At 50.3% G+C, this 26631-nt stretch overlaps 1 protein-coding gene across 1 annotated transcript in view; it reads right to left on the reverse strand.

Moving 5' to 3' along the window:
- Nucleotides 1-5430: 5430 nt before the first annotated feature.
- Nucleotides 5431-26631, reverse strand: part of CACNA2D4 (calcium voltage-gated channel auxiliary subunit alpha2delta 4) — a 122145-nt gene continuing 100944 nt past the window's right edge. The window contains exons 30-40 of the mRNA XM_050970051.1: nt 25835-25879; nt 24871-24933; nt 19399-19469; nt 18476-18551; nt 16635-16687; nt 15649-15704; nt 14317-14337; nt 9354-9471; nt 7124-7236; nt 6766-6848; nt 5431-6335 (exon numbers count right to left, since the gene is read on the reverse strand). Of these exons, the coding sequence (XP_050826008.1) occupies nt 6249-6335; nt 6766-6848; nt 7124-7236; nt 9354-9471; nt 14317-14337; nt 15649-15704; nt 16635-16687; nt 18476-18551; nt 19399-19469; nt 24871-24933; nt 25835-25879 (786 nt within the window). The 3' untranslated portion in view covers nt 5431-6248. The remainder of the gene's footprint in view (nt 6336-6765; nt 6849-7123; nt 7237-9353; nt 9472-14316; nt 14338-15648; nt 15705-16634; nt 16688-18475; nt 18552-19398; nt 19470-24870; nt 24934-25834; nt 25880-26631) is intronic.

The raw sequence follows: 26631 nt of genomic DNA on the forward strand, positions 1-26631 counted from the left end.
TTATTGTCTGGTCTGGGTCTTTCTGCACTGTGTGGGCACGAGGGCACAAGGGTGCAAAGCACAAGAGCTGGGGGGAAGAAGGGATGATTGCTGGAGACTTTGGTGGTTGGGGACAAAATTTTAGGTGAATTGAGATAAAGAAAAGTTCAGGAGGCCTGGACTTAAATTCTTGATGTAAAGGAAATGCCTCCTATCCTGTATGTGTGTAAAGGATTGATCATCTCCTCCTGGTGTGCAGGCTTAGGGGCTGGCATGAGTGGGGTTGGACTGGGCAGGGAGAGGGGCTAGTGGTGGCCAGCACAGTCTGTGCCCACTGGGGCCTTCTGCTGTTCCTTGGCTGTCAGTTCCTAATGTCTGGGAACTGCCTGGAAAGATAACACCTAATCCTGCTCTTGTCTTGGCTCACACCAGCTCTGGGTGTCCACAGCTGTGCTGTGCTTTTTGTCAGTTCCTTCACTCAAGGTGAGTGTTCTGCAGTGACTTGTAACAGAGAGAGCTCCTGTTAATGAGATGGACAGCTTGATGGATGTCTCAGGATGGATTATTATTATTATTGCCATTATTATTATTGGTATTTTAGTGAAAAGCAAATTCAAGGAACATGGAGAATGCTGGTATCAGATTTCACACAAATTACACTAAAACTACCTGCCACATTTGAATATGGATTGGGTTTATTCTGTTTCCAGAAAGATAAGTGATACTTAAAAGTTGGCTGGGCAGGATAAAATTGCATGTCCCACCTCTTCTGTGTGTAGTTGTGTCCTTGCTCTGCCCTCTCCTGAGAATCACTTGCTTCATTCATTGCCAAGTACCCTGAGTATGGATTAAAGTGCTGCAATCAAGGTGAGTGTTTGAGGCCACTGCCTAACTTTCTAGAGAAATAAATGAAGTGCATGATTAGGATGGAAGAGCTGACTGGTTTAGTTGAAGCTATTAAAGGCTTCCCTGCAAAATTGAGTTCTTATTCCCTTTCTCTTTTTTTTTACCCCTGCCTCCTGTGTGGCATCAAGCAAGTTTGGTTGTTTGAACCAAACCCTTCTGCTGCGCAGTGCTGCTGTATCTGCCTGGAATGCCTGGGCTGAAATTCTGCAGGCTGATTTCCAGGAGTGCAGGGCACTAATGAGGCTTGAATGAAGTTGCTTAAAAAGGGGGATTCCTTGGAGAGTGTATGTGGTAATTCCTAGGTGCACATTGCTCTTGAAGAAGGAGTACTGGCCTGGAGTGCATGGCAACATGGAGAGTGTCACACCTGGTCATCTCCAGCTGTTTGAACAATGAGCAGTGAAGGAGAAGTGACCTGGGCAGCTGCTGTGAGAGCCTTGCAGTGTAAGCAGCTCCTTGTTCACCACTGAAGGTTGGTGCCTTGGGCAGGGATAGTGGGATGGGAGTCCAGCACTCCTGTATGGAGCTGATTTGCCTCCTGGATCTTATCACAGAGGCACAGAAGGGTTTGGGTTGGAAGGGACCTTAAAGATCACATAGTTCCAGCCCCTCTGCCATGGACAGGGACACCTTTCCAACCAGACCAGGTTGCTCAGAACCACATCCAACCTGGCCTTGAACACTTCCACAGATGGGGCAGCCACAGCTCCTCTGGGCAACCTCTGCCAGTGTCTCACCACTGTCATAGTGATGAAATTTTCTGGCATTTCCAGAACCTTCACCTTTGCCTTTCTCCAGTAAAATTCTTTGAAAACTACAGAAGCATTGGCATTCCTGAGCTGGGAGATGCTTGCACTGGAGATTCACCATGATCTCATTCAGTAGCAGCTTCATCTCTGTAGTGGCCCCACTGAGTCCCTTTACAGCTTAAAAACTCAACTGGTCTGGTTGTAAATGAGATGGGAAAATCAGTGGCCTGGCTGGGTTCCCAGAGCAATGGTGTGTTTCTCTTAGAGAGGCAAATGCCACCCCAGCCAGTTCCAGTGGCTGGCTTTGCTCTCACCTCCAACCCTGCCCAACCTGTGCCTGTGTCCTGGGGGTTGTCTTGGTGCTGGCTGGAGCTGAGCTCCCCAGTCTGAAGTTTTCTCAGTGGCTGTGGCCAGGCTGCAGGGCTGGCACTGGCAGATGGGCTGTGGGGTGGCATCTGCTGCTGGCACAGCAAGCCAGCCCTCCTGGGAGGGAGTGGCTGCTGCCACCACCTCCCTGCTGGCTCCAGGCCACGGCGGCCAGCCCGGGGCTCTGCCCTGGCTCTGGCCCAGCTCCCCCATCCTGCTGCCTGCAGGGGCAGCCAGCCTGGGATTGCTGCCTTTGCCAGGGAGCCTCCTGCCAGCTTGGAAAGCGATATTCTGTCCCTCAGGGCCTGGCAGGAGGAGGTGACAGCAGGCTCCAGCCCCTGCTGCCAGGGGGAGAGAAGGTCACTGCTGGCTGGGACAGACAAGCAAGAGCAGCCGGGGGCTCTGGCCAGAGTCCCTGGTGTGGGGGTGTGGGGGCTTCCCTGTCTCTTTCCTGCTGCCTGTGAGAGGCCAACCCTTGGTGCAGCTCCTGCCACCATCCCACAGCCTGTCCTGGAGAGAGCTGAGGGAGCAGCCATGCACATCCTTCTGCTCCCCGTGGCACTGGTGGGAAGGACAGCAGCAGCTGCCTGGCCCTGCAGAGCCGAACAGGTCTGAAGAGAGGGCTCAGTGCCCAGCCCTCCTCTGCTGCCAGCAGGGGCCTGCCTGGGGAAAGGCAGGGTGCCAGGGCTCCCAAAATTTGAGGCAGCAGCAGCAGCAAGCAAAGCAGGAGGGGCTGATGACATTTCCTGTGGGTATTTACAGCAGAAACGTGCTCAGTGGCTTCTGAGTGGGGCCATCCCAGAGTGCTGTGGCTGTGGCTGATGTCACAGGGCGGTGACAGAAGTGTTTGCTGGCTGAGTGACAGGAGGTGTAAAGGCCCTGTCAAGGGCAGGCAGAGGTGGTGGGGAGGAACAGCTGGTGCTGAGGGATGGGGGAGCTCCCCAGTGCCTGGGGGCACAGGAGCAGCAACTCCCCCTCAGAGAGGGCCCAGCTGGTGATGGAGTGTTTGGCACACGGGTGTTTGATGCTCCTTCTCTGTTTGCTTTGGAGCATTTGCCTAGCACGAAAGTATTGCTGCATTAGGCTGCCCTGAGCCCCCCTCCCCTGCAAGCAGAGGCTTGTGAGAGCCCAGGGTTTCTGTGCTGACAGTGCCACTGGGCTTCCTCAGCAGAAAAAGCATCCTGGAAAATACTCTGAGGGGCCTGAGGTGTGCATGAAACTGAGCAGAACTGTGGTACCTGTCCTTCCTGTGCCAGAGATGGGCACACACACCCCACACACCTCTTAACACACCTTGGGTGTGTGGCTCCTGGCTGTGGCCACTGCTCTGCCCAGCCTGGCACGTGCCAGTCTCTTGCTAAGTCTAAGCCACTCAGGCCAGCCTCCTTTTGTGCAAACAGCTGCTGTAAATCCCACTGATTTCCCCACTATTTTGTAGAATGAAGTCATCCCCGTGTGGCCACACTTGGAGGTGTAGCCAGCAGCCTGCTCTGCCCCAGCCATGATTCAGGGGAGGGCTCCTGTGTGTGTGATGCTGTGCAAGGTGTGTGTCCCTGCCCACCACAGCGCCTGGGGGAGAGCCAGGCTTACCTCAGCCTGCAGTGCGGTGTTTGTGAAGCCTGGGAGGAGTGTCACAGAGAGAATTCAGCTCCCTGCCCCCTGCCTGCAAGGAAATCAGCTGCAGAACTGGGGTTTGTGAAGCCCCTGCTGTGTGCAGCAGTGAGGTGTGGTCTGATGGACAGCTCTGTCTGCAGAACACCACTCAGGAATTTTCTCCCATTGCATCTCCCTCCAACAGAACAAACCCTGCTGCCTCTGGCTCTGCTTTGTGTGCTCACAGGGGTGGATGGCACAGGAGGGACAGCTGGGATTTTTGGGATCAGGATGGCAGCAGGATGCTGCTCAGATGGAAGTGAGAGATGGCTCCTCTCACAGCTGCTGTGCTGCTGGTTGGATCCTCTGGCCTCTGCTTGCTGTTTGCTTTTGCTGACCTATTTTCATCTGCTGTGCCCAGCACATGGCTGAAGAAGTTGGAAGCTAAGGCAGCTGCTCTTCCTGGGGATTTTTCTCTTGCTGAAAGGGCCATGAGTCACTATCTCTGTCAGAGCATGAAATAGAATTTGCTTAACCCCATGCTGGAGCCCAGAACTGGGTAGGTTTGCTTATGATCTGCTTTGCTGTAAAAAAAAAAACAACCAAAACCCAGGAAGCTGTTCCTGGTGTGTGCTCAGGTTTGGGTCAGGCAAACCTTTGCTTATATTTCTCAGTTTAAGAAATAATCCAGTTCTCCCCCCTGACCCATTTCCTGCAGTTGGCACCTGTGGACAAACTCCCTGAGCCAACCAAGCCAGGCATAGCTCTCATCTTCTCTCTCAGGTATACCTTCAGGACTGTGTTTATTGTGGATTAGTGCACCTGAAGCCAAGCATGGCTCATCCAGAGCAATGTGCATTTTCATGTCCTCTTTAAGCTGAGTGGACATGGGGCTGCTAATCCTTTCTGACAGGGAGGTCATCCTTGAGAGGCACCACGGGCAGGCACGTGGGGCTGGGGGAGCTGTGCCAGCCCTGGGGTGCCCTGAGCCAGGGGCTTCTCCATCTTTGAGCAGCTCCTCAGCCTTGACAGCTGCCCCTTCTCCCTCTGTCCTGCCTTCACCTTCCCTGGCTGCTGCTGGCTCTGATAAGGTCACTGCCTCTCATGCCTGGAACCTTCTCCACCTCCAGTTTTACTTGCAGTACTGCAGTGATTCCTCTTTGCTGTAACACCACCTTCAGCCAAGCAAAACTCCACAGGGAGAGCTCTGAGGTCCTGGCTAGGACTGATCCTGTGCCCTTAGTGACATGGGTGGCAAGAAGGACAGCAAGCCTGGAGTGCATTTGTAGGTGCCTGCTGTGCAGGGCAGGGACAGAGCTGCTGTGAGGATGAAGCCCTTTCCCATCAAGCTGCTCTGTGCAGCAGCTGCCCAGGAGTCCAGCCTGGCAGTGGTGGCTGTGGCAGTGGGTGACACGGTGGCCCTGGAGAGGATCCTGCAGCTGCCATGGCAGGCACGTGGCAGGGCACGAGTGGGCAGTGCTGCTCGTCAAGCAGCCAGTGAGGAGGGCCCGTGTCCTGAAGGAGGTGACATCTTGCTGTGAAAAGCCACACAGGGGGCCTGGAGGGGTGCAGAACACTCTCAAAGTGACCAGAGAAAGGTTCAGCCTTCCTGCTGTGCTACCCTGCTGCCACCACAGCTGTGTTTACAGTCCCTCCAGCCACACCCTGTCCCCACAGGTTTCTGGGATTTCTGTAGGGCTGTGATGCCCACCAAACATGCTGAAGCTATGGTGTCTATGTAGAATATGCCATATATTTCTTTTTAATGAGATGGTATGGAACAGTTCATAAAAAAGAAAAAGAGAAATGGGTGCTTCCCACCCGTTGTCCATAAAGCTCTGTGAGAAGGGGCCTTTGCCCACCAGCTGGGAATGCCAGGCTCAGGGCAGGGCACAACCAAGGGCAGCTGCAATGAGCAGGGCAGTGCTGCTCCCAGGGGAAAAGTGCCTGTTTCTTGGCTGCTTCTGCAATGAAGAGAGCAGGTAAGTCTCTTCTGGTGGGTCATACAAACGCCCTTTCCAGAGGTAAGTCCACATGCAGACAAGAAGGGGATGCTGCTTTAGCCGTGTTAGGAGAGGTCTCCTTGGCAGAGCTGGCGTGGCTGCAGCTCTCCAGTTGAGCTGTGCTGCCTCCCACTGCCCAGCCCCAGGTGAGGCTACTGCAATTCTGCTTTGGTGCCGTGTCCCTCGCCTGGGGGCCCGGCTGAGAACCGCCCCCAAGACCAGGACGTGCTGCTTCCAGACCCGGGCATTCAACAGTCCGGTGGCTCACCCTGAGGGACAGGCAGGTGGCGTCCCCTGCCCCTCCTGCTCTCCTAGAGCCAGCTCTGCCCCTCCGAGCCCAGGTGGCTCGGTGGGAGGCAGGCTAATGAGGAATGTTCTCCATGCCGGTGATGGCAGCAGCCCCGGCTGTGAGCGGTGTCTGGGAGGAGCCGCTCAGCAGCTGCTGTGCCAGGAGCTGCCCCCGCTGCTTCTCGCATCTCCTTTTGCCACAGGCTTCCGAGGAGGCAGCGGCTCCCACCGTGCTGGACCTTGTGGTGAAGGACACCTCGGGAAGTGGCGGACGGTGTCCCAGAAGGGGACCCCATGTCCTGCCCTCTCCTGCACGGCTCTGTCCCGCCGGGTCCCTGCCGCGTAAGGCGCATCGAGGGCAGCGTCACCGCAGGAGCAGCACCAGGGGCAGGAGCAGCAGCGCCGGACACACGGAGATCCCAGCAGTGCCACCGCAGTCCTGGGCATTTTCCTGCGAGATGGGAGACAAGGGGTCAGCTTGCCTGCTGCCTTCGGAAGAGGGACTGATGCCTGTGGCCGAAAGATCACCCCAGGAGCCAAGGAAGGGACTGGTTTATTCCTGGTGGCCACAGCAGCCATCCGTGGGTAGGAAGCCCCATGGCTCCCGGCTCCTAGCAGGGTGTGCGTGTGTGTGTGCTTGCCCCCGATCCTGTGGTTGCCGAGCTCAAGCCCTTCCCAGGTGGTACAGAGGTGAAATCCTGCTAGGAATTCCTGCTAGGAGCCCCCTCGGGCCTTCGTGGCTGGGTCTGGCTCCAGCCAGCAGTGAGACACACCCCATGCAAGGGTGCAAGAGGAGACATTTGTGCATTTTGTGCACGGGCATGCCCGTGGTGCCAGCCAGCCGCCAGCTGTCCCTCCCTGCCCCCAGTGTCCCGGGATACCTCAGGGTGGAAGGCGTGGCACGAGTCCGGCCGCCGGCGCAGCTTCTGGGAGCGCATCCGCTCGCACTTCACCGAAGCGTTGTGTGCGAGGCTGTTAAGGACCGGCAGGACGGGCAGGGAAGGGGATGGATGACACACAGACCCTCTGGGACCCCATGAAAGTTTGGCCGGGTGGAACTGCACCACCCGGGAGGACGAGGGAAGGGCAGGTCACCCTGCACGGGCTGGAGACCTCTCCAAGCCAGGTCGTGCTCTCCAGCCCCACGGCAATGGCAGCAGAAGGACATTTTCCACCCTGGCAAACACGGAGATGACAGGGCCTGTGGAGCCCTGCATCCCTCTGTGCATGGAAGGATATATTTGACTTCTTTTGCATCCATTGGTACGGGTGGGAAGACACTGCAGTCGCAGACAGTGTCTGTGACGAGGAGCAGGAGGTTACTGCTGATGATCTGCTGTGCCACAAACATCCTGCAAGGGAAGAGCAGGTGAAAAAAAGCACAGAGCAAAGTGAAAAGTGAAAAAACCACAACTCTTCAGCCCAGAGCAGGAGCCCTGGCATTGCCTGAACCACAGCAAAGACAATGAAAGAAAACAGAGATCACTGGAAACAGGGTGCCAGCAGAAAGCAGGAGAGACCAGTGAGCAGGCCAGGGAGAGGTGCCTTTGGACCTCCTTTTTGGCTCTGAACTGGCTCAAATCCATAACTCCATGCTAGGCACAAAAGTCAAAATCAACCCAAGAACCCAACCAACCAGCCAAAACCAAGACAAGCTCTGCCCAAATGGGGCAGCACATCACAGCAGATGACACCTGAGCAAAGCTTGGCTTCACCCAGAGGTATTCCAGTGCCTATTTAATGTGTATTTATGGGTGTGCTTGTACAGTGCAAGGGTGTCTCTATTCTGTGGTCCTGGGAAGAGCAATGTTGTGCTAAGTTTCACATTACTGGAGAGAGAAATAGAGGAACATTGTGGGCTACACTGGTGTGACAGGACTGACCAGCTGGTGTTTGGCAGGTAGCCAGCATGTCCTGGAGCCACCAGGCACAGGGAAGGCTGGGGACATCAGGCTCTGCATGCCTGCACTGGTGGCAGGGTTTCTGGAATAGAAATACAGGCTTGTGTGGATGTGCCCACTGCACTGGCCAAGCTGACTGTGCTGGAGCAGCGCCCAGTGTCCCTGGTTATTCACCACCTGGCCTTGCTGCCTTCCAGCCTCCAGGGATTTGTGTGTCCCCTTTTCAAGGTGCTGAATGCCACACACAGCAGCTGACCATGTCATTAGTGCTCCCTGACTAATGACTGCCTTGGGAGCTTTGGCAAGCAGCCTTCACAGATTCAGTCACCAGGACAGAGATCCCCATGCATCAATCCACAAGCCAATGTTTCTGCCCAGCATGGAGCACCCATCCTAACCCTGCTCCACCAGGAGCTTGTGCAATGTCACCAGGAATGCCTCCATGCCAGGGCCTGGCTAATGCTCCACAGAGCCTGTGGCAGGGGTGGGTGGGGGGGTGTCTGTTCGAGATATCTGGATAAAAAATGCACAAGATGCACCAGAGGCTGTAACTACAAAGGACCCAAGCAGGACACAGCACCTGCTGCTCCATCCAGCACTGGTGAGGTGCTGCCCCCAGCAGGGGAGGGGCAGCTCCCAGGCTTTGTTTGTAGCAGAGATCTGTAACCCAAAGAGGTCACTCAGTTCCTCTGGATCTGCCCAGAGATTAAGAGAATACCTTGTTATCATCAAATCTGCAATCTCTTCTGAAACAATGTTTGGCAAGGCTCTGGTTTTCCTATAGCCATGCTGATTAGTGGAGGCTGGTTTTCTGAGCTTTAAGTCTTTCCTGCAGCTGATCCAATACTAAAGACTAGGTAGAATTGTTTTGTGGATTTTTTAGGATCTGTTCCTAACTCCTCATGTTAGGAAAAGCTGGATCAGTGGAAACTCATCTTTTTGTCACCTTTCCACATGAGATTGCTGATGGCACTGTGCAACCACTGAAAACAGCCTCTTTTCACAATGACTTTTTTGTTACTTTTGACTGTCCATTCACTTATAATGAAAATGGGTAATAAAAAAGTGGACTTTTGTTTTCAGTTCTTTCAGTCTAATACTTATTTTTTTTTCCCATCCCTGGTTTGTCTTTTTCTTTTTTCTTTTTTTTTTTGTTTCTGTAGAAATACAGAAAAGGGGGAAAATGTAAAAAAAAAAAGAAAAAGAAAAGCAAAACCAAGCATATTGCAAAAAGAGAAAACTTTCTAAGAAGAAAAGTTCTGCAGAAACATGAAAGAACAGAACAAGTTCCTTTCTGAAATCTTTGGAATGGAAAGATATATATATTTAAATGCTGTTCTCTTTGTTCTCCAGCCACCTCTGCTTATTAACACTTTTTTTTTTTTTGTTAGGAATCAGTACCCTGGTCTCTTCACCTCTCTCTGTCCAGCATGGCTCTGTGGCCAGAGCTGTGGCTGTCGCGGTGGCTGTGCCACAGGCACGGTGGCAGGTGACCCTTCTGACGCTGCTGTCACCCCCAGCAGCCCTGGGACAAGGTCCCCAGCAGGAAGGGAAGCTGTGGCTCTTACTTTTGGCAGTCTCCACAGTCGATGAGCCCGTTGGTCTCCTTGATGGCCGGCTCGTAGACGAACACGGGGTACTCGGTGTCACAGGGCTGCAGCGTGTCGTGCTTCTTGTGCTTGTGAGCTGGGGGGACGAGACAGGACACATGTGAGGGGCACACGGGACCTGCCCGAGCTAATTGGGAACGTTCCAGACTTGGGGATGGACTTTGGAGGAGCAGCTAGCCACCCAAGGGGGCCGGGAGCAGAAGAAGGGGAAGGAGATGCTGCAGGGAGCAGCCGGGCAGTGATGCCTGCTCCCACTAGGTGGTGTGGGAAAACCAGCCTATGTGAAAATGCCTCCAACATCGCCACTCGCCTTCCGCAGCACGCCCGGACCCTGCCATGCCTAAACTACAGCCGAGGGGCCGCAGTGGCCACAGCACCCAGGGCCCCCTGGCCAGGCAGGCAGGGACATTCGGGCACAAATATTCCCTTTTCAGTGGAGCTCGGGGGTCCTACTGAACCAGCCGTGACAATGGAATCCCTCCTGCCTAAGCCAGTGCTGGCTCATGCAGTTTTTAAAAGCTGGAAGCTGTGCCTGTGCCCAGGGCTGTGCTCCCTGCGGGAGGGGATCCCATCAGCTGCTGGTCCCTCCTGAGCCCACTGACATTTCCCACAGCTGGAAATTAGAGGGGCTCAATATGTGTCATGTTAAGAAGAAACCACCACCAGCAAGCAGATCTGGCCTGAGACCACAGGGAAACAGACGACAGCACTCGAGGACCAGCAGAGAGCCAGCTAATGAACAGCGCCGGCTCCTGGAGGGAGCAGCTGCTCCATCACTCATCAGTCACACCCTGCAGGACTCCCAAACTAATTTGAGGATGAGGGGGAGCTGAACCACCTCACTAAGCCTCCCTCAAGAAGCAAGAGCATTCTTTCTAGGAGTTCAGCAAAATCTGTCTTGCCTGAAACTACTGCCTTGGGCCTTTCTGGCAATTATTTTCTGCAGTTGGAGGTAGCAAAGCCAGCTCCTGCCTGTGTGGGACACAGGGGACCGCTGCTGATGGAAATATGAAGCTTTGTTGCTAGGGCAGAGGTGGCTGCGGCTCAGCCAACAGCAAGTACAAGAAATGGTTTCTACATCAGCTTTGGGTCTGAGCACAAAGCCTCACTTTGCAGCCTCCCACCCACACAGCAGCCACGGGCAGTGCTCCTGGGGGGACCAGCAGGGAGGAGGGTCCTCCTCACCTGGAGGACGCCCAGTTTACCCCGTGCAGCAGAAGCGCTGAGGATTTATAGAAAACTGCAGCAACCTGGGTTTTAATGAGGAAATGTATGGTGAGAGGCATCAAGAGGGCATTCGTGATTGGATGGGTGATTTGCATCACTGTAAAACCCTCACTGCTGAGAGCAATGGTTTCCTCTCCCCCGGCACTGCCGGAGCAGGCACCTCCCCGCAGAGCTTGCCGTCTAAACAATGTGGATTACACGAGAGAGAGAAAAACCGCATGATTTTCTCTGATTTTTCTCTCCACCATGGCAATCCAGCAACACAAGACATCCATTAAGAGCCGGGAACTGCAGCCCAATCTTGCCTCTAATGCCTTGCCCAGATGAATATGATGGGCACTCAAACCCCTCCCTGCAGTGCAGAGTCTCTGGTAATTGTACTTTGTGCTTTTCTTCAGAAGTCTCAAAAACCAGCACTCGGGAGGCAGCCCCCTGCTCCAATCCTCCCAGACTATGGACCCACCTTTTGGTGACATGGTGAGGGTCATTTTGCACAGATTTAAAAGCACACAGAGCCTGACTGCAGCACAATGCCTCGTTCTGTATTCACCCTGGATTCACACTGAATTAATCAACCCAACTTGTCATTCCAGGGGCCGGCAGCACCTCTGCCACCAGCCAGGAGCTGTCTGGCTGTGCTCTGCCACCATTCCTTGTCCCTCTGTGCAAACTCCACACTGCAGAGGCAGAGAAAAGCCTCTCCCATTCCTGCTGATGGAGAATGCTTTTGACTAGGACCTGTCACAGGGACTGACAGTCCTGAGGAGATCTGGGATGAGCAGAACAGTGTTTTTTGAGGTGAATTTCAGACACTTCTGATGGGGCATGCAGAATATCCCCATTTATGCTGTAAGGAGAGAAGCTGCAAACACTTTCTGGCTCTGAGCAGTTGCAGGGCTGGTAAGTGTATTCTGGCCAGGAAAGTCCCCAAACTAAGACTAAAGGAGTATAAGAAACAGAGCAGCATTTCTTTCAGCCTTAATTCACTGTACTGGGGGCTGGGAAAGCAGCTCCAAACCCTGAAGCAGGTGGCCAGGCTATCACTACCCTTCATGGGGACATGCTTGGGGCAAGTCCACACACTGGTCCCTCAGCCATAAGCCATCACTGTCCTGTTGAGCTGCCCTGGATTTACAGTACTGCCATGCAGCACAGCCGTGGGCAATGGACTGCAGGTCTTGCTCAGAAGAATCACTTGTGATGACCACAAATGTGACCTCATAAAGTTGGGGCAAACTACTTGCAAGAATTTATCAAATGGCTCATGTCATGAGTGGCAGAGCCCTGACACACCAGGACCTCATTTTTACCCTGTCCCTGGTAAAGAGTGACATCCTTTACTAGCTCCTGTTATAATATCATATCCTTTACTAGCTTCCTTTATAACATCATCAAAGCAGAGGGAGTTCAAGCAATATAAAGGACAGTGGTGTGAAGGACAGGGTGCAGGGAGGGGTGGATGAGACCATCAGTTTGGAAAATGCAGAATGGAAGTTGATCTGAGGCTTCTCAGCCTCAGCCAGTGTTGGATGAGGGCTGTCATGGTGGGCTTCCCTTCCCAGGCCCTGCAAGGGCAAAGTCAATTAAAGAGACTGCATGAACCACACCCAGGAGAAACGTGGCCAGCACCAAGGTGGATTTTTAAACTGGCAGAAGTGGCCTGCACAGACTTGAAGTATTTTTGTTTGGGTTTTTTTTTTTTTTTTTTTTTTTTTTTTTGGCACAAGCCTAATGAAAAGAAGCTGCTTTAAAATCCAACTCCTGCACAGAGACAAGACCTATGACAGAGATTATGCTTAAGCCTACTGACACTTAATTTGCTGGGAAACAACGCAGCTGCAGCAGCATTGAGAGGTTCAGAGAAGCCCAGTAGCATGTACATCATCAGCAAAAGGCTCAGGCTGAGCCTCTGCATGCACACACTGGACATCAAAATGTTATCAGCAGCCTCAGAGTCTGCTGGTCAGGGATTAGTAAACAGCCAGAAGAGCTGATAACAAATTGCAAACTTTATAGCAAAGAGTGAGTTAATTCCAGGCTGTCACTGCTACCATCTGCACTTCCAGAAAGACTTTTGTCAGACATTTGGCAACCAATCCTTCTGAGCAGCAAAAGCAGTTGCTGTGCCTTGTTATAAACTACAGAGCCCAGATTGTGAACTCTTTGCCACCAGCATAAATCATGCTCTAGTCAGAGGATTTACTCTGGGACACATGACAAAATCTGCCACTTAGTTACCAATATAAAACATAGAATTTAACCAGTTATCTTGTAAAATATCTTCTGAGTACATTACCATGGAGTAAAAAAAGAGAAACTTTTATGATCTACAGAATTCTAGAAATAGTTCTTTCTAGGCTGCATGCCTTGGTTGGAAGTATTTTTGGCTTAATTAAAAGCTTTCAAACCTGTGCTGATGTCCATAAAAGCAGAAGCCCTTATAAACACAGAGAGAAACTGAGATGCTGAGAGCAGAGAAAAATCTGTGGCAACAAACATGTCTTCTCAGCACCTCTGATAAACAGATTTGTATGATGAGTTCAGTCTGAATACATCACGCCCATATTCCAACAGCAAGTCTCACCTTCCCAAAAAACAGGAGAACTTGGGAAGCAGAAATAGGCTCAGTGCTGCAGAGCCAGAGGTACAGAGTCAGGCAAGGGAGAGCATTAGATCCCTGATCGTTAATTCCTCTGCACATAACCCGGAAAAAATGTGTGTGCTCAATTTCTCTCTCACAAAATGTCTCCTTCGCTTCATATTTTTCGCATACACCAGCTCTGGCGTGCAGTCAAGAAAATGTTAACATCTCTGGCAAAAATCTACAGCCCCTTCTTAACAACATGTGCAATCCATTTCTTCCAGCCCCAATAGCATTCTTCCACCCTGCTACTCCCCCACACACATGGACACTCTTTTTTTTCATCTGCAGACACCCTCTCTTGCTCTTCCTCTTCTCCATCCAGTCAGACACATTCCAACTGTCTCTATTTCTCCATCTCTGTCTCACACATATGTCTTGCTGGGCAGAGAGCAAATTGGCAAACACAAGCTAGATATGGAAGCAGGGAGATACAAACACAGCCACAGTCTGGACTTTGTCTTGGAGGAATTTCTAACTCGCCTGTAGGAGCGGATTTATGAGTTATCAGTTGAACCACTTGAAAGTCCTCCTGCATTATCCCAGAGCTGGGCTGGGATTTATCAGAAGGAGCTAAGCCATGGTGTGTGGAAAAGAAGACTTAAGTTACTTCTTAATAACTGTAGTCTACAAGACCTGTGTAGTTTCTCCTGCAAGAAGGCACAGGTTGGTCTTTGGTTTGGGAATAACAGCTGAAGAGAATGGGCCAGCTGGGAACCACGGTGAAGGACATGCCATGGAACAGAGGCCACAGGCCCAGCCAGCCCACAGCAATGAGTGATGATGCTGTCTGTGACTGCAGCTCCTCAGGAGACTCATATGTTCCTTCTTTTATCAACTTCTCAGTGACAGACCTTCAATCACCAGCTCAGCCAGCTAAATGAGCAACAGCATCTCTTCTTTGCAGAGCAGGGAAACAGAGCCAGGCTCTGCCTTGGCCCTGTCATGCCTTTCTGCAAGTCCCCCACTGTACAAAGGGTGGAAAAAAGTCTTTCCTAGCCTAGGAATTTCTAGTTAATTCTATTTTTTTAACTATTAGGTGGTTCTACTTACAGTGATGGAAAACAGCCTTGGCTGGAGAAGTCCCATGACACACAGACACAGTGATGATGGAGACACGTGACAGATTCAGAGATTCACAGGATGGCAGTGACATGGAGACATGAATTTGCACACAGCAGTCATGGAGGTGATGTAGGAAAGAGATGAAGGAAGCACAAAAGGAAATGTTGATGAGTAGGACAGCAGTGATATTCCCCCTTCCTTTTTGCTCTCCTCAAGTACAGACTGCAGCCACAGAACATCCACAGCAGGAATGCCACACCTGCCTGTTCCCCTGAATGAGCAGTCTCTCTGGAACTGCCATGAGTACTGCACCTGCTCATGTGACTCTTCCTCACCAGCTTCTGCATGGGGCCACTCCTGCTACCCTGATGTGAGTTACACAGCAGCCAGGGCTGCTTAGGGGACAGCTGAGCTTCTACTGCCACCTCTTTGGAGGAGGAGAGGGGGACCTAAACAGCACCCACTGACCTCCTTCTCTAGAGGGGAATTTTGCTTTCAAAAAACAAATGTTTCCCCATGATGCCAGGAGAATTCAGTGCAGAAGACCCAGCCCCACAGCTGGCATGGAAGATACCACTGTCTCCACTAAAGGCACCACTAGTGATCAATAATTAGCAAGACTAATTACAGCCCCTTCTTGGCTGTGCAGAACACACCTCCCCTTCCCCTCCGAGTCTCCTGCTTGCAGGGGCTGGGATGGGACTGCAGAGATTCCTGGGGTGTTTCTAGCAGGCAGCACTTCAGCTGCAGGACAGGTCACTGTATTTCAAGCCAGACACACCCCTCTGGTGCTGTGCAATACCATGTGCCCTCATCTTCTCTCTTCCAGAGCAGGTCCAGTGGGTAAGAGAAGACCCTCTGTGTGTTATTGAACGCTGAGGTTTCTGTGTGGCTTCCTGGGACCTCTGCTAGGCTCTGGAGAGACTGCTGTTCCACCCCTGCTCTGTCCTGTCCTGCAGCAGACTGGAAGGCAGGCTTTCCAACTGAAGTTATTTGCAGCTGATGGCCTCTCTCATCCCACTGCACACAGGGTAGGGGCCCTCAGAAAAAAGTGTCACCCCTCTCCTCAGCAAATTACCCTGAGGGGAGCAAGCAGAGTGCTCCCAGCAGCACATACCTCACCCTGACCAGCCTGGAATGGGGGTGGAATAGGGGGAGATGGTGGGATCTGGAAGCTGCATTCCAGTGTCTGTGGAGGAAGGGGTGTGGGGCAGAGGGCAGGCTCCTTGCACCAGGCCAGGCTTCCCTCTACAGTTTCTTCTGTCACCAGTGGCTGCAACACTCACGTGCTATGGGGTGGCTGGACTCTTGTGTACTCACCATCTGCCAAGTTGTCTGAGTGCCAGAAGCTACTCATGTTAAACTCCAAAAGGAAGCTGTCAAAAGAGCAAGAACAGAGGATGCTTTTTCAGCAGCCTGGAAGGATGCAGGTGTCAGGGAGATGGCCCTGTCGCCCAGTGAGTATCAGTTCAAAAATGTTTACTACAAATTTCTGGCAGTGCAAGTCTGATTTTTTAGATTTTTAAATGTTTTTTGTTCCCCTCTTCACATGCTAGAATGTAGCTCTGTATCGTGGGATCTGTACTGTGGAAGATCTGAATGGGCTTTTTCATGTGCAAGGGGCTTGTCAATGAAGGAAGGAACACTTATTGCAGCCCCTGAGGCTGGGAGGGCGTTCAGCCACTATAGGACCCACCTGAGGAGCAGGCATGATGGCCAGACTCTGGCTGCTTCCAGGTAACTACATGGAAATGTTCTGTACTGGTTAAAACCCTCAGAGCTGGACCTTTACCACATCTCCCCTTTTGCACACCCTGCAAGCTGAGCAGTGGCACTTCCATCCTAATTTGAGCTTGAACTCTGATTCACCCCAGAAGTCTGAGGTGAGCCCAAACCCAGAGGAGAGCCTCCCCTCTCTCCCCCCTTGCCTGGCACTCAGACCTGAGCTGCTTGGCTCCCTGCCTTCAGCCCTGTCCCTCTGTGAGATGAAGATGTGCATTCACTCCTCACGGGCAAGAGGACTCGGCACTGAGGATCTGCACAGAGACCCAGGAGACCCAATTCCTATTTCTGACTCAGGCACTTTGTACTGAGTGATTTCAGGTAAATCCCAGACCCACTGTGGGCCTCTGCCTCTCAAAATGGCAATAGTAATAGCTTTCTGTCTCCCAGGAGCACAGTGCAGAGCTGAATGTCAGGAGAAGGCTGACAGCAATGCCCTATGGGGGGGCTTCCACTTGCAGTTTTCCTGGCTCTTGCCCCTCGTGGTCTGAGCCTCCCAAACACCCCCACCTTTTGGTACTCACATGAGGAAATCACTTATCAGCCACTTCACTGCAGCTACAAAGGCATAAATTGGCTGGAGAACAAAAGAAGAAATGAGAAATACCATAAGGACCTGGTCAGAGAATTTATAATTGTTATGCAGGACCCCACATTTTAGACCAAGTCCCTCCACTGATCAGAGCTCTTGAAGACAGGCTGGAAATACAAGGTCTGGGCATCACTGGAAAATGTTCAAAATACATCAAAAGCCAGCAGAGCTGCCCTGCTACTAATAATACCTCCTCACCCCCTCCCCATGAGGGTCAGGGAGTTTATCAGGAATGTATGAAGGACTTTGAAGATGTAATTGCTTGATGATTTCTCTCCAGTGTGGATGACCTTCAGAGCTCAGAGCAGGAGAGAAACCCAGCTAAATGGGACACCACCAGTTTAGGATGCTTTTGTGTTCTGAGAGCAAGTGGTGTTTCTGGGACAAGTGACAGCACTGCCCAGGATTTAGTATTATCTGCCATTGATTGATTATGCTTAACTGTGCTTTCATCCAGCTTTTCCTCAAGATGGCATGACTTCTATCATCTTCTTGCTTTCAGCTACAAATTGGAAATCCAGCATTATCCCAGGGACAATTCATCTGCAGAGGATACTGCTGCTTCTTTTTCTCATGGTAACCACATCTAATTTTCATCTCCCCCCCTCATAATCATGCCCATGTCCTCAAACCCAAAACAGATGTGGCAGTCACGGGATGCAGGATAATGTTCCATTACTGATGACTTCTCTTCAGGCAAAATAAATCAGCTAATAGTAAAATGTAGAGATGGTTGGCAATTTGACTGATTTTTATGTCTGTATCTGAAGAACTGACTTTTCTTGATTTCTTCCTTTTCAAGGGTTTTTCTAAGAGGGGAAGATGAGAGATGGAAGCTGAATGCTCACCTTTTTATTTTCTTCACAATTCACCTCAATTTTGGCAGCTCATAGTTTGTGACATTTCTTTCAGTGATCAGGATGGGAGGATATAATCAAGCAAATATTTTCACTACGGTCACCTAGTGTTATCTAGACAGCTCAAGTATAGCCATTGCAAACCAGACATTGTTAAAAGTGTTATTGTTAAAAATGTCGTAAAAGGCAATATTTTGTTGAAAATTCTTTTACTGGAAAAAAATTACAATGTCACACTGTAAGGGTACTTTCTGCACTCCTTCCAATATCAGAGGATCATAACAGTAATGAACACATCCCTGTTTAGGGCTGTATCAAGCAGTTTGAAGTGGCCTAAGTGTTAAGTAGTTACTTTGTTCTGCCTGTCTGAGGCAAGGTTAGGAAGGTGGAGTGGGATTGGAGTATGAGTTTGTATCAGCCTAAAGAGAGGTTGCATTTGGGTACTGGTAAAACCCTTCACTCTGTTAGTTTGTTCCCTGGGCTACCAGCATTCTCCCTCTCCTGCTCCAGGCTCACTCCTCCTTCCCCAATGACTGCCAGTTTTCCCCAGATGCTCTGTTCCCTGACACTGCAACTCTCCTCCTCGAGCTGAGTAAAACCATGCCCTGTAAAAGCATTCCTGTTCATTTCAGCTGGTAGCTGACTGCTTGGCTCCCAGGGGAACCTGCCATAGTTTAGCTCCTGTTCTTTCCCTGGTCCTTCTAATTTTCAGTGAGATCCTATATGGCAATAGAGAGCCACACTGGAAACCAAAATCTGATTCCTGAAGCCACCACTGCTTCAGGAATCTGTCTGAGGTGAGTTTGGACAGTCCCATCCTGAAAGCAAACATCTCCTGAAGTCTTTTGGGGAATGTTGGAGATGGCCTGCAGGAGGAAGCCCAGCCAGGGAGGGCTGCATGGTGACAGCTACGTACGCTGAGCAGGGGCCGGGCGCCGCTGTGGTGGTGGTAGGGCACCTTGCACATTGCCTGGTAATCATACATGGTCACCCTGCAAGCAAAACACAACAGGCAAGCAGTCAAATGCAAGAAATGCAACCACCCACGGGACAGACACGTCAGCTTTTTCTCAAAAATGTCAGGTATGAACTGTTTCCTGGACTCAGGAAAGCAGTGACCTGCTCACACGGGTCTTTGCTGTTTGGCCAGAGATGGATCTTGCAGAGCAAGAAATACAGGCTCTGGATTAATGTAACTGGGTCAGTACAGGAGGAAATATGTCCCTAATTTCACACAGTAAGTAAAGCAAGCTATGAAGCAGAGGAATTATAATTGTAACTACCTCAGGTCCCCCTAGTTCCTGTTTTCAAGCCACTGAAACTCTGAACTCTTTTTTGACATTGGCTGAGGGAGTGGAGTGAGGCGAACAGAATTTTTTTTAAGAGAGAGAGAAATGTGGTCAGCCAGCTGCAAAATGCTGCATCTGTGGGGCTCTCAGACAACCACTCCTCAGAAAGGCTTTCCCAGTGGCAGGAAGAACTGAAGCACTTCTGTACCCAAAATGCCAAAAAATGCTTCCCCTAACATCTTGCCCTGGAAAAGACAGAGAAGCAGCTCCTCTCTGGCCACAGAGAGATTGGAAGTTTCTGTCTCTCTCTGTGTCTTGCAGCAGGTGGAAGAGCAAGAGATGAGGAGATACAGTGTGTGTGCTGATGATGGCTGAGCCAGTCAGCAGATGGGGCAGGTAGCTAAAGGAGCTCTTGTGTCTGGATAAGAGAGTCACCAGCATCACCAGCATGAGGATTTTCCCTGCTCAAGTGCTTCTCAGAGGGACCAACATGCTCTGACCCACACACCAGCAAAGAACAAGAAGTACAGCGTGGAGATCCCCCACTTACCGCCTGAACATGCCCATGTTTAGCAGCTGGGTCATCACTGAGCCATCCACTGCACCAAAAAATTTTCCAGTCTGCAAGCATAAAAAGGGAAAAACAGAATTAACTGCAAAATTTCCAAATGCTCGATGGCTCCAGCTGATCTAGTTTGTCTGGAGGCTGCTGTATACAAGGAGGGTTTTTGTAAGGAGGCAATGCTGAACTTTGTCCTTTGGCTGGCTGGAAAGCTTGAGGGAGGACTTCCCCCAACACCAGCTGGGCATCCTGCACCATTCCTACCACACTTGGAAAAGATTTAGCCCACATAAGTCCTTGTGGCTTGTCAGAAAAAGGCAAACTCTCAAGCTGCAGAGACCCAGGCATGCTGAATCACTGGAGGCCTGGACTCTCTCATAGGTTATTGGGAATCCATATTCTCTGGATCTGAATGACTGAGTGTTCCATCTGAGCCTCTCTGCTACCCACGTTCACTGTGATTTTGGAAACCTCTGCTCTCCTGCTGCCCTATGTGAACTGGCCCACCATGCACAAGTGTAATGCACAGACTTCTTTAGATAGCAAATGCAATGTTACAGCTCACTGCTGTGTGAGTTCTGAGCAGGCAGTGACCCAAACAACACAACACAAAGCCACCCATCCCTGTAGCTTACATACTGTGCACTGGCACAGCTAGAACTATGTTGCATTTGGGGGGACAACAACCCCCCAGTCCAACATCCCCCCATGCCTGAACTAAAGGTGGGGCTTGTGGGCCTCTGGTTCCATGTATGCCTTGGAATCAGTAATCTCAAATAAGGATCCAATCTCAAATCTGCCAACTGCTGCTTTAAAGATTTCCTCAAACAAACAATTCTGGCCTTCCTGATTACCAAACTATGACAAATATATTGCAAAAATGCTTCAAACCTGTCAAGTCCACTGCTTTGTTCACAGGCAAGTAAATGAAATGTTTGTAAATAATAAAAGTGCGGATATGAGCTGTCCTCTGTCTGTTTTCCTGGCTCATGGGTCCTGACAGAGTAAATAGCTCCCATGTGTTATGGAAGCATTCACACAGTATGGGATGTTTTGCTTTTCCACGGATAGGCTAGCAGTCATTTAGCAAGTATTAGCAGATGACAGATGACTTCATTTATTTGAGTGGGACATTTCCACAAAAAAAATCCAAACTTATAGGCAGATTTACCTAAGATCACATGGTAATCATCTAAAAGTAGTGTTACATGGTTATGAGCCTCTTCCCAAAAGGCCTTAGAAGTCATTTCACTGTACAAATTGATGCATAACATCAACTCCCCTTCGAGCATTTAGGCTGTAATCGTCTCAGACAGTCAAATGTGCCTGAGCAAGCACTAACTTTTTTCACCTCCCTCGCTCTTTCAATCTGATTAGGGTGGTGAAGAGGCCAGCTGCTTCCATTTAATTCCAGTCTGCAGACCCAGCAGTGAGATTTAACACAGTGCAAGCTGCAGGCAGTGGGGCAAGGAGAGGGGGCCGCTGCAAGGCTGTAAAGGAGGCCCATCCTCTCAAGAGATGCTGATGTCTGGTCGAATTTCTCCATGCAGGACATCATTTGTATAGGTATAAGAATGAGCAGCTATTAGTGCAAGTGAGAGTATGGCCAGGGAGTGTGTTCAGAAAGGCATCAGCAAACTGGTCTCCAACACCAAACCAGACATTCAGAGCTTACTGCTGCTTTAGGTACCCCATGCAGGCAGTAACACAGAAAAGCATCACTAGGCAGAAACCAAAGTTGTCGTGTACTGGAGCAACATTTTGTAAAGCAGCTCTCATTACATCCTGCTTCCTCCAGTGACTGCTGCTCTCCTAGACATCCCTCTGCTGTGTTTCTCCTAACTCCCATCTCTGGGCAAGTTTCCACAGGCCCTTGCCATTTCAGAGGTTGACAGCGTGAAGCATTGCTCTGTCATCCTGCGTGACACACGCTGTGTCACTCCCCCCTGCAGCTGAGTGTGCAGGCACATGTGCAGGCTGTGCACAGCAAAGACATGCAACCCAGAGCACACATGTGACTCAAAAGCTACATCACTGCTCACATGCATCCATGCTTTGCTGGCTCATTGAGCAATTTACAGTTTTTGTACACTCAGAAACTGCAGACAAACAGGATCTGCCAAACTGCCCAGGCTTTGGGCAGGCAGGCAGCCTCCTCCTCCAGCTCAAACAGAGACAGCCCTTGCTTCTCCACAAGTCTGAGCTCTGGTGACGTCTTGACCTTTTGGCTGCCTCTCTGCACCCTGCTCCTGGAGTCCCACCTGGGCAGAGCTTGCAGACATCCTCTGCAAAATGCCTCAGGCAGTAGGCAGCAATCCTAGAAAAAGAGGTTTAGTGAGAGAGGGAACATCTGGATGCAGTAGGCGGAGGGAGCTCAAGACCTGGGATCCACAGCTGTGCCTATGACTGGCAGTGAGAAGCAGCTAAAAATTCAGGAGTGGCTGTGGGGCCACGGCTGCAAACATGACAGAAAAAGCAGAGCAGCCCTCCCTGCAGCACAGCCTGACCCTGTCACCTCTTTTCCCTTCCTCCCAGAGCACCTGGTTCTCACTCACTCCCTTCTGCTGGCTCTGTGTTTTAACTCTTTGCTCCCTCTGGGATGAGACTGGATGGAGAGATTAGTTTGAATTAAGAGATTACCCATTCTTCCCCAAGTAATCCTGCAGGGAGCTTCCAACTTGTCACTCATTAAAATCCTGAGTCCCTTTTCCATGGTGGTTTCCAACTGCCAGTAAGCTTCCTGCTGCCTTCATACAGAGGTTATTAGAGCCAATCCCTCACCCTGATCCCTCATCCCAAGGGCAGAGGAGAGCAGAGCCTGAGCCATGCTGTCCTTACCCCATTCCTGGGGAAAGCTGCTCTGATTTCTAGTGTGGTCACTCAGGGAAGGAGGTAAAGACAGCAGGCAGCTCTGGAGGCAGAAAAGCCAAAATACCCACAAAAACACAGGTACAGGATTCTTCTGGGCATTTTTAAATGGATGCCTTAAGGAAAGATTACAGGATGGTTCAGGGAAGTCCACACAGCAGCAAGTGATCCCATGCAGCAACATCCAGGTGGCATCTAGGAAATCCAAGGTATTGATTTAGTGTTCTCTTGAATTCCCAGTAGGGTTTAATGGTGTGGAGACTCATGGTGTCACCAGGAAATAAAAACAGTAACTGGAACAGGATAAAGAAAAAAAAAGCAGTAGTGAACTCTCTGAAGTCAGGGAAGGTAAAAGCTGGAGGAGGACAGCTCTGGTGCTTGCCAAAATGCCTGAGGCATGTTGATAAAGTTTATAATTTACTCAAATCCACTATAATGCCATGTTTTTGCTAATCAGATCTTTCAGACATGACCGCTGGAAAAACCTATTTTCCATAAGATGCAGGAAAAAGTACCAAGGCAGAACCCAGGAGGGCAGTGCTGAGGACCCACGGTAGCTAAAGGGTGTAGCTGATGGACACATGTCATAGGAGTCAGTAAAGTGTCTTTGAAAATGCCATGGGTGTCAGAGGAGAAAACAGCAGTTCCTAAGACCACCAGCCCATCCTAAAAACTCAGTAGGGCCTGGCCACCCAGAGGGGGGAGCCAATGCAACTTTTACAGCATTTCCCTCCCTTAGTCTTCAAGTTCTAATTGTTTTTTTGTTTTTTGCACACCACATCATTGAAGGGACACTTCTACCAGACTGTTCAGTCCTCTGGGGAGGGCACTTTTCACTTTTCTACAGAAAAGAGGTTGGTTATCCCTTGCAATAAGCTCCCCTTGGTATCTGTCTTTATCCCCCCCGGTGCCTCTGTGTTGCTGATTGGTTTTGCTCTGTAACCCTCAGAGTCTCATCTCAGCCTCTCTGAGCTCACTGTGCAGTGCCTGCAAAATGCACATTCTCACCTTGTTCTTTTGCCAGCCCATTCTGAAAATGCTAACCAACCCAAGTCCAGGTGGGAAACCATGGGACTCATATAGATGATGTTTTCCATCTGCATAGCCATCTAAAAATTCATCTTCTTTCTCTTCTGTCCCAGCTACTTTAATATCAATGTCACTACTTCATGCTTCACTGTTTCACCAGGTTCTTGTAAGGGACTCTGTTCAAGGCTGAGGAGAACTGAAGTTCTACAGGTTATCTAGTCCCCCTTATCTCCTGATTTTGTCACACTTTCAAATAACTATAGCTGATAAGTTTTCTTCCTTCTGGAAGCTGTGCTGCTTGTGCCAATCACATCCACCAGGAATTCTGTTACCTTAATTTCCATTTCAACCAGTTTGTCACATCTTGAAGAAAGCAATTTCTGGGAGTGGATCTGCTGTCTTTTGGAAATACCCAAACTGCATTTTTTAACTCCAGTACAATGGCAATTTTAATGAAACTCCACAATTCTGTCAGTAACAAAACCCCTTCATTTCCCATTTCTTCTCTAAACCCACTCCTACTATTGACTTATTGCTTAGTAGCTTATGAGACTGTTCCCACATATCACCTTCTGATGTCCAGAACTATGGGGTTTAATTAAAGAAGAAGCTCTGTGGTGAATTTATCAGAGAATGGAAAAGTGTAGCTCAACCATGCAGTGGCTGGTAATATTGACTTTATCCAGGACGTCACATCAAACTTGCACCCCTTCAGCTCCCTAGAAATGGCTGTGGAACCATACACCTTATTTTTATTTCTATTCTGACTCTTTTCCCTTGCTCCCTTCACCTCTGCAAGTCCAGTAAATTCTCCAATTCTACAGGTGTGTTCCTGATTCCAATTTACTTAAATTATTTTGTCTTCATTTTTTGCCTTTAGCATTTTGCTCTTACCATCCCCTTAGTTTCCTTTCCTGAAGGACACCTGCTTTGACTTCAGAAGCACTCAAAAGTGCATCCCCTTCCCTTCCCTTCCCTTCCCTTCCCTTCCCTTCCCTTCCCTTCCCTTCCCTTCCCTTCCCTTCCCTTCCCTTCCCTTCCCTTCCCTTCCCTGCCCTTCCCTTCCCTTCCCTTCCCTTCCCTTCCCTTCCCTTCCCTTCCCTTCCCTTCCCTTCCCTTCCCTTCCCTTCCCTTCCCTTCCCTTCCCTTCCCTTCCCTTCCCTTCCCTTCCCTTCCCTTCCCTTCCCTTCCCTTCCCTTCCCTTCCCTTCCCTTCCCTTCCCTTCCCTTCCCTTCCCTTCCCTTCCCTTCCCTTCCCTTCCCTTCCCTTCCCTTCCCTCAGATTATCATTCAATAGCATCTGTGCCAAGGGAACAGAGTCTAATTTCCTTTCTTCTGATCAAAAGATATTTTGACTAGTTCCTTCCTTATCACTGCAAACTCCTTCCCCACCTAGGATGTGCTGTCACTCTGCTGGGAGCCTTCCCCCTCACTGTGCAGTTGAATTTAATTACACCACAGACACCCTTATTACACAATTCAACTTCATTTGTTTTAAGCAGCTCTGGTGGGTTACTCAGGAACAAGCAAACCCCACTCTCCTCCTTCTTTTATGCTCTCTTACCTCTTCAGGTATTTTGGAAACAAGTATAAAGCCGTTGTTGTCAATGAGGAAACAGTTCAGAATCTGCAGAGATGGAAGAGAAGCAATAATAAAGATGGCTTTTATGGCTTTTCCCCTGTTTGTGTTCAGGATGGAGCAGTGTGGGTTTGTGATGATGCCAACAGCTTTGGCATTTCCATATCAAGCCCCACAGCTCAGCTACCATGAGTTTTACACAATTCTTTTCTTTCTCTGCCTCCGTTTTGAGGTATTGAGTCCATGAGCTGTGACAGATTTTGTCTCTAGCTGGGGCTCTGTGCAGGCCTAGCAGGCTGTGAGCCACACCTAAGGCAAGGCATCCTTCAGGAAGAGACAGGATATTTGTAGTGCTCTTCTCTTTAGTGATATGGCATCTAATACTTTCCATCTTCAGATTTCAGAGTTTTATAACCACTCACAAAATAACCCTCTCCCCACCACTGAGTATCGGTGCTGATCTACTTTTATTTTGCAAAGCAGGAAATAGAGGCACAGAGTTTAGATGAAAACACTTTCCTGCAGCCTGCAGGCAAAACTAGGAAGCAGAGAAAATCCTACATGGACACCCAACAAAAAAAATCTCTGGTGATCTCACTTTTCAGGGCAGAGGAGCTCCTGTCTCACATATTCCTGATACCAAGGCTGAAGCAGTGGCCTAAACACAAAGAGAGGTGTTCAGCATGCATGTCATGCTGCCAGCCACTTTTTTTTTTTTTTGAAGATCTGGGATGCCAGGGAGACAGATTTAAAGGAGATGGACTTTCACTGGCTGGAATCCCAATGTCTCTGCCCTGGCCCAGCTGGGGGGAAGACCTAAACTGCAGATTTGTCTCATTACTATGAGGTCCTGCCCCCCAGATGTGCAATATCTTGTGAGGAGACAACAGGCACTGCCTTTTTTTGGGAGACAGAGATCTCCACAGAGCAGGTGGGTGAGGCAACTTACATCATCCTGACAGCTGAGTGGACAGGCACCATCAAAGCCACGGCACTGCAAAGGGAAAGCAGAGAATTAACCATGGTGTGAAGGAAACTTCCCAGTCTGACCATTCAGAAGCTCTGGCAGACACTCCCCACCACCAGAGGCTTTCACTGCTGGGACTGAGGCGGCAGCAGCTACAGTGACCCCACAGGTCTCTCACTCCCCATACACCCCTCACTCCACAGCCAGACAAGTTTTCCTTACTTGTTCATCTCCAGGTTTCCCATAGCAGGCTCTCAGACATCCAGAACATTAAAACAATTTATTAATGGTGCAGCAACACAGAAAGAGCTCAAGCCCATGCCTCTGAGGAGAGGCCCCTAACAAAAGAAACTGGGCTTTTACACCCTCACAGCCCATGTGTGATTGTCTGGGGTCATCCTGATGGGACATCTGCTCCTGCTGTGTCTCCAGGTGGCTGGACACCTGGCTGTCCCACATGTCCCCGTTGTGCCCTTTGTTGTGCAAAGGGTCAGTGCCAGGTCACAGCCTCTTGCCTGGAGCTCCCAGAGCTCAACCTGCAGCTGCACCCAGAGCCACTTGCACTGAGTGTATCCCTCAGCACATGGCACGAGCTCATCTTACTGTCCCCCGCCTTGGGACTGCTGGGCTAAAGGTTTGCAGAACAGTATCCCAGACAGCTCTGCAATTCAGCTGGCATTTCCACCAGGACAAGGTTGGCAGCACCCCCACGTCAGCCACTCCAGCTCCCTGCCTCTATCAGCAACATCCCCTCTCCTGAGGGCTCAGATCCTGCACCT

This window comes from Serinus canaria, chromosome 1A, assembly GCF_022539315.1.
Source record: "Serinus canaria isolate serCan28SL12 chromosome 1A, serCan2020, whole genome shotgun sequence".
Classification (NCBI taxonomy): Eukaryota; Metazoa; Chordata; class Aves; order Passeriformes; family Fringillidae; genus Serinus; species Serinus canaria.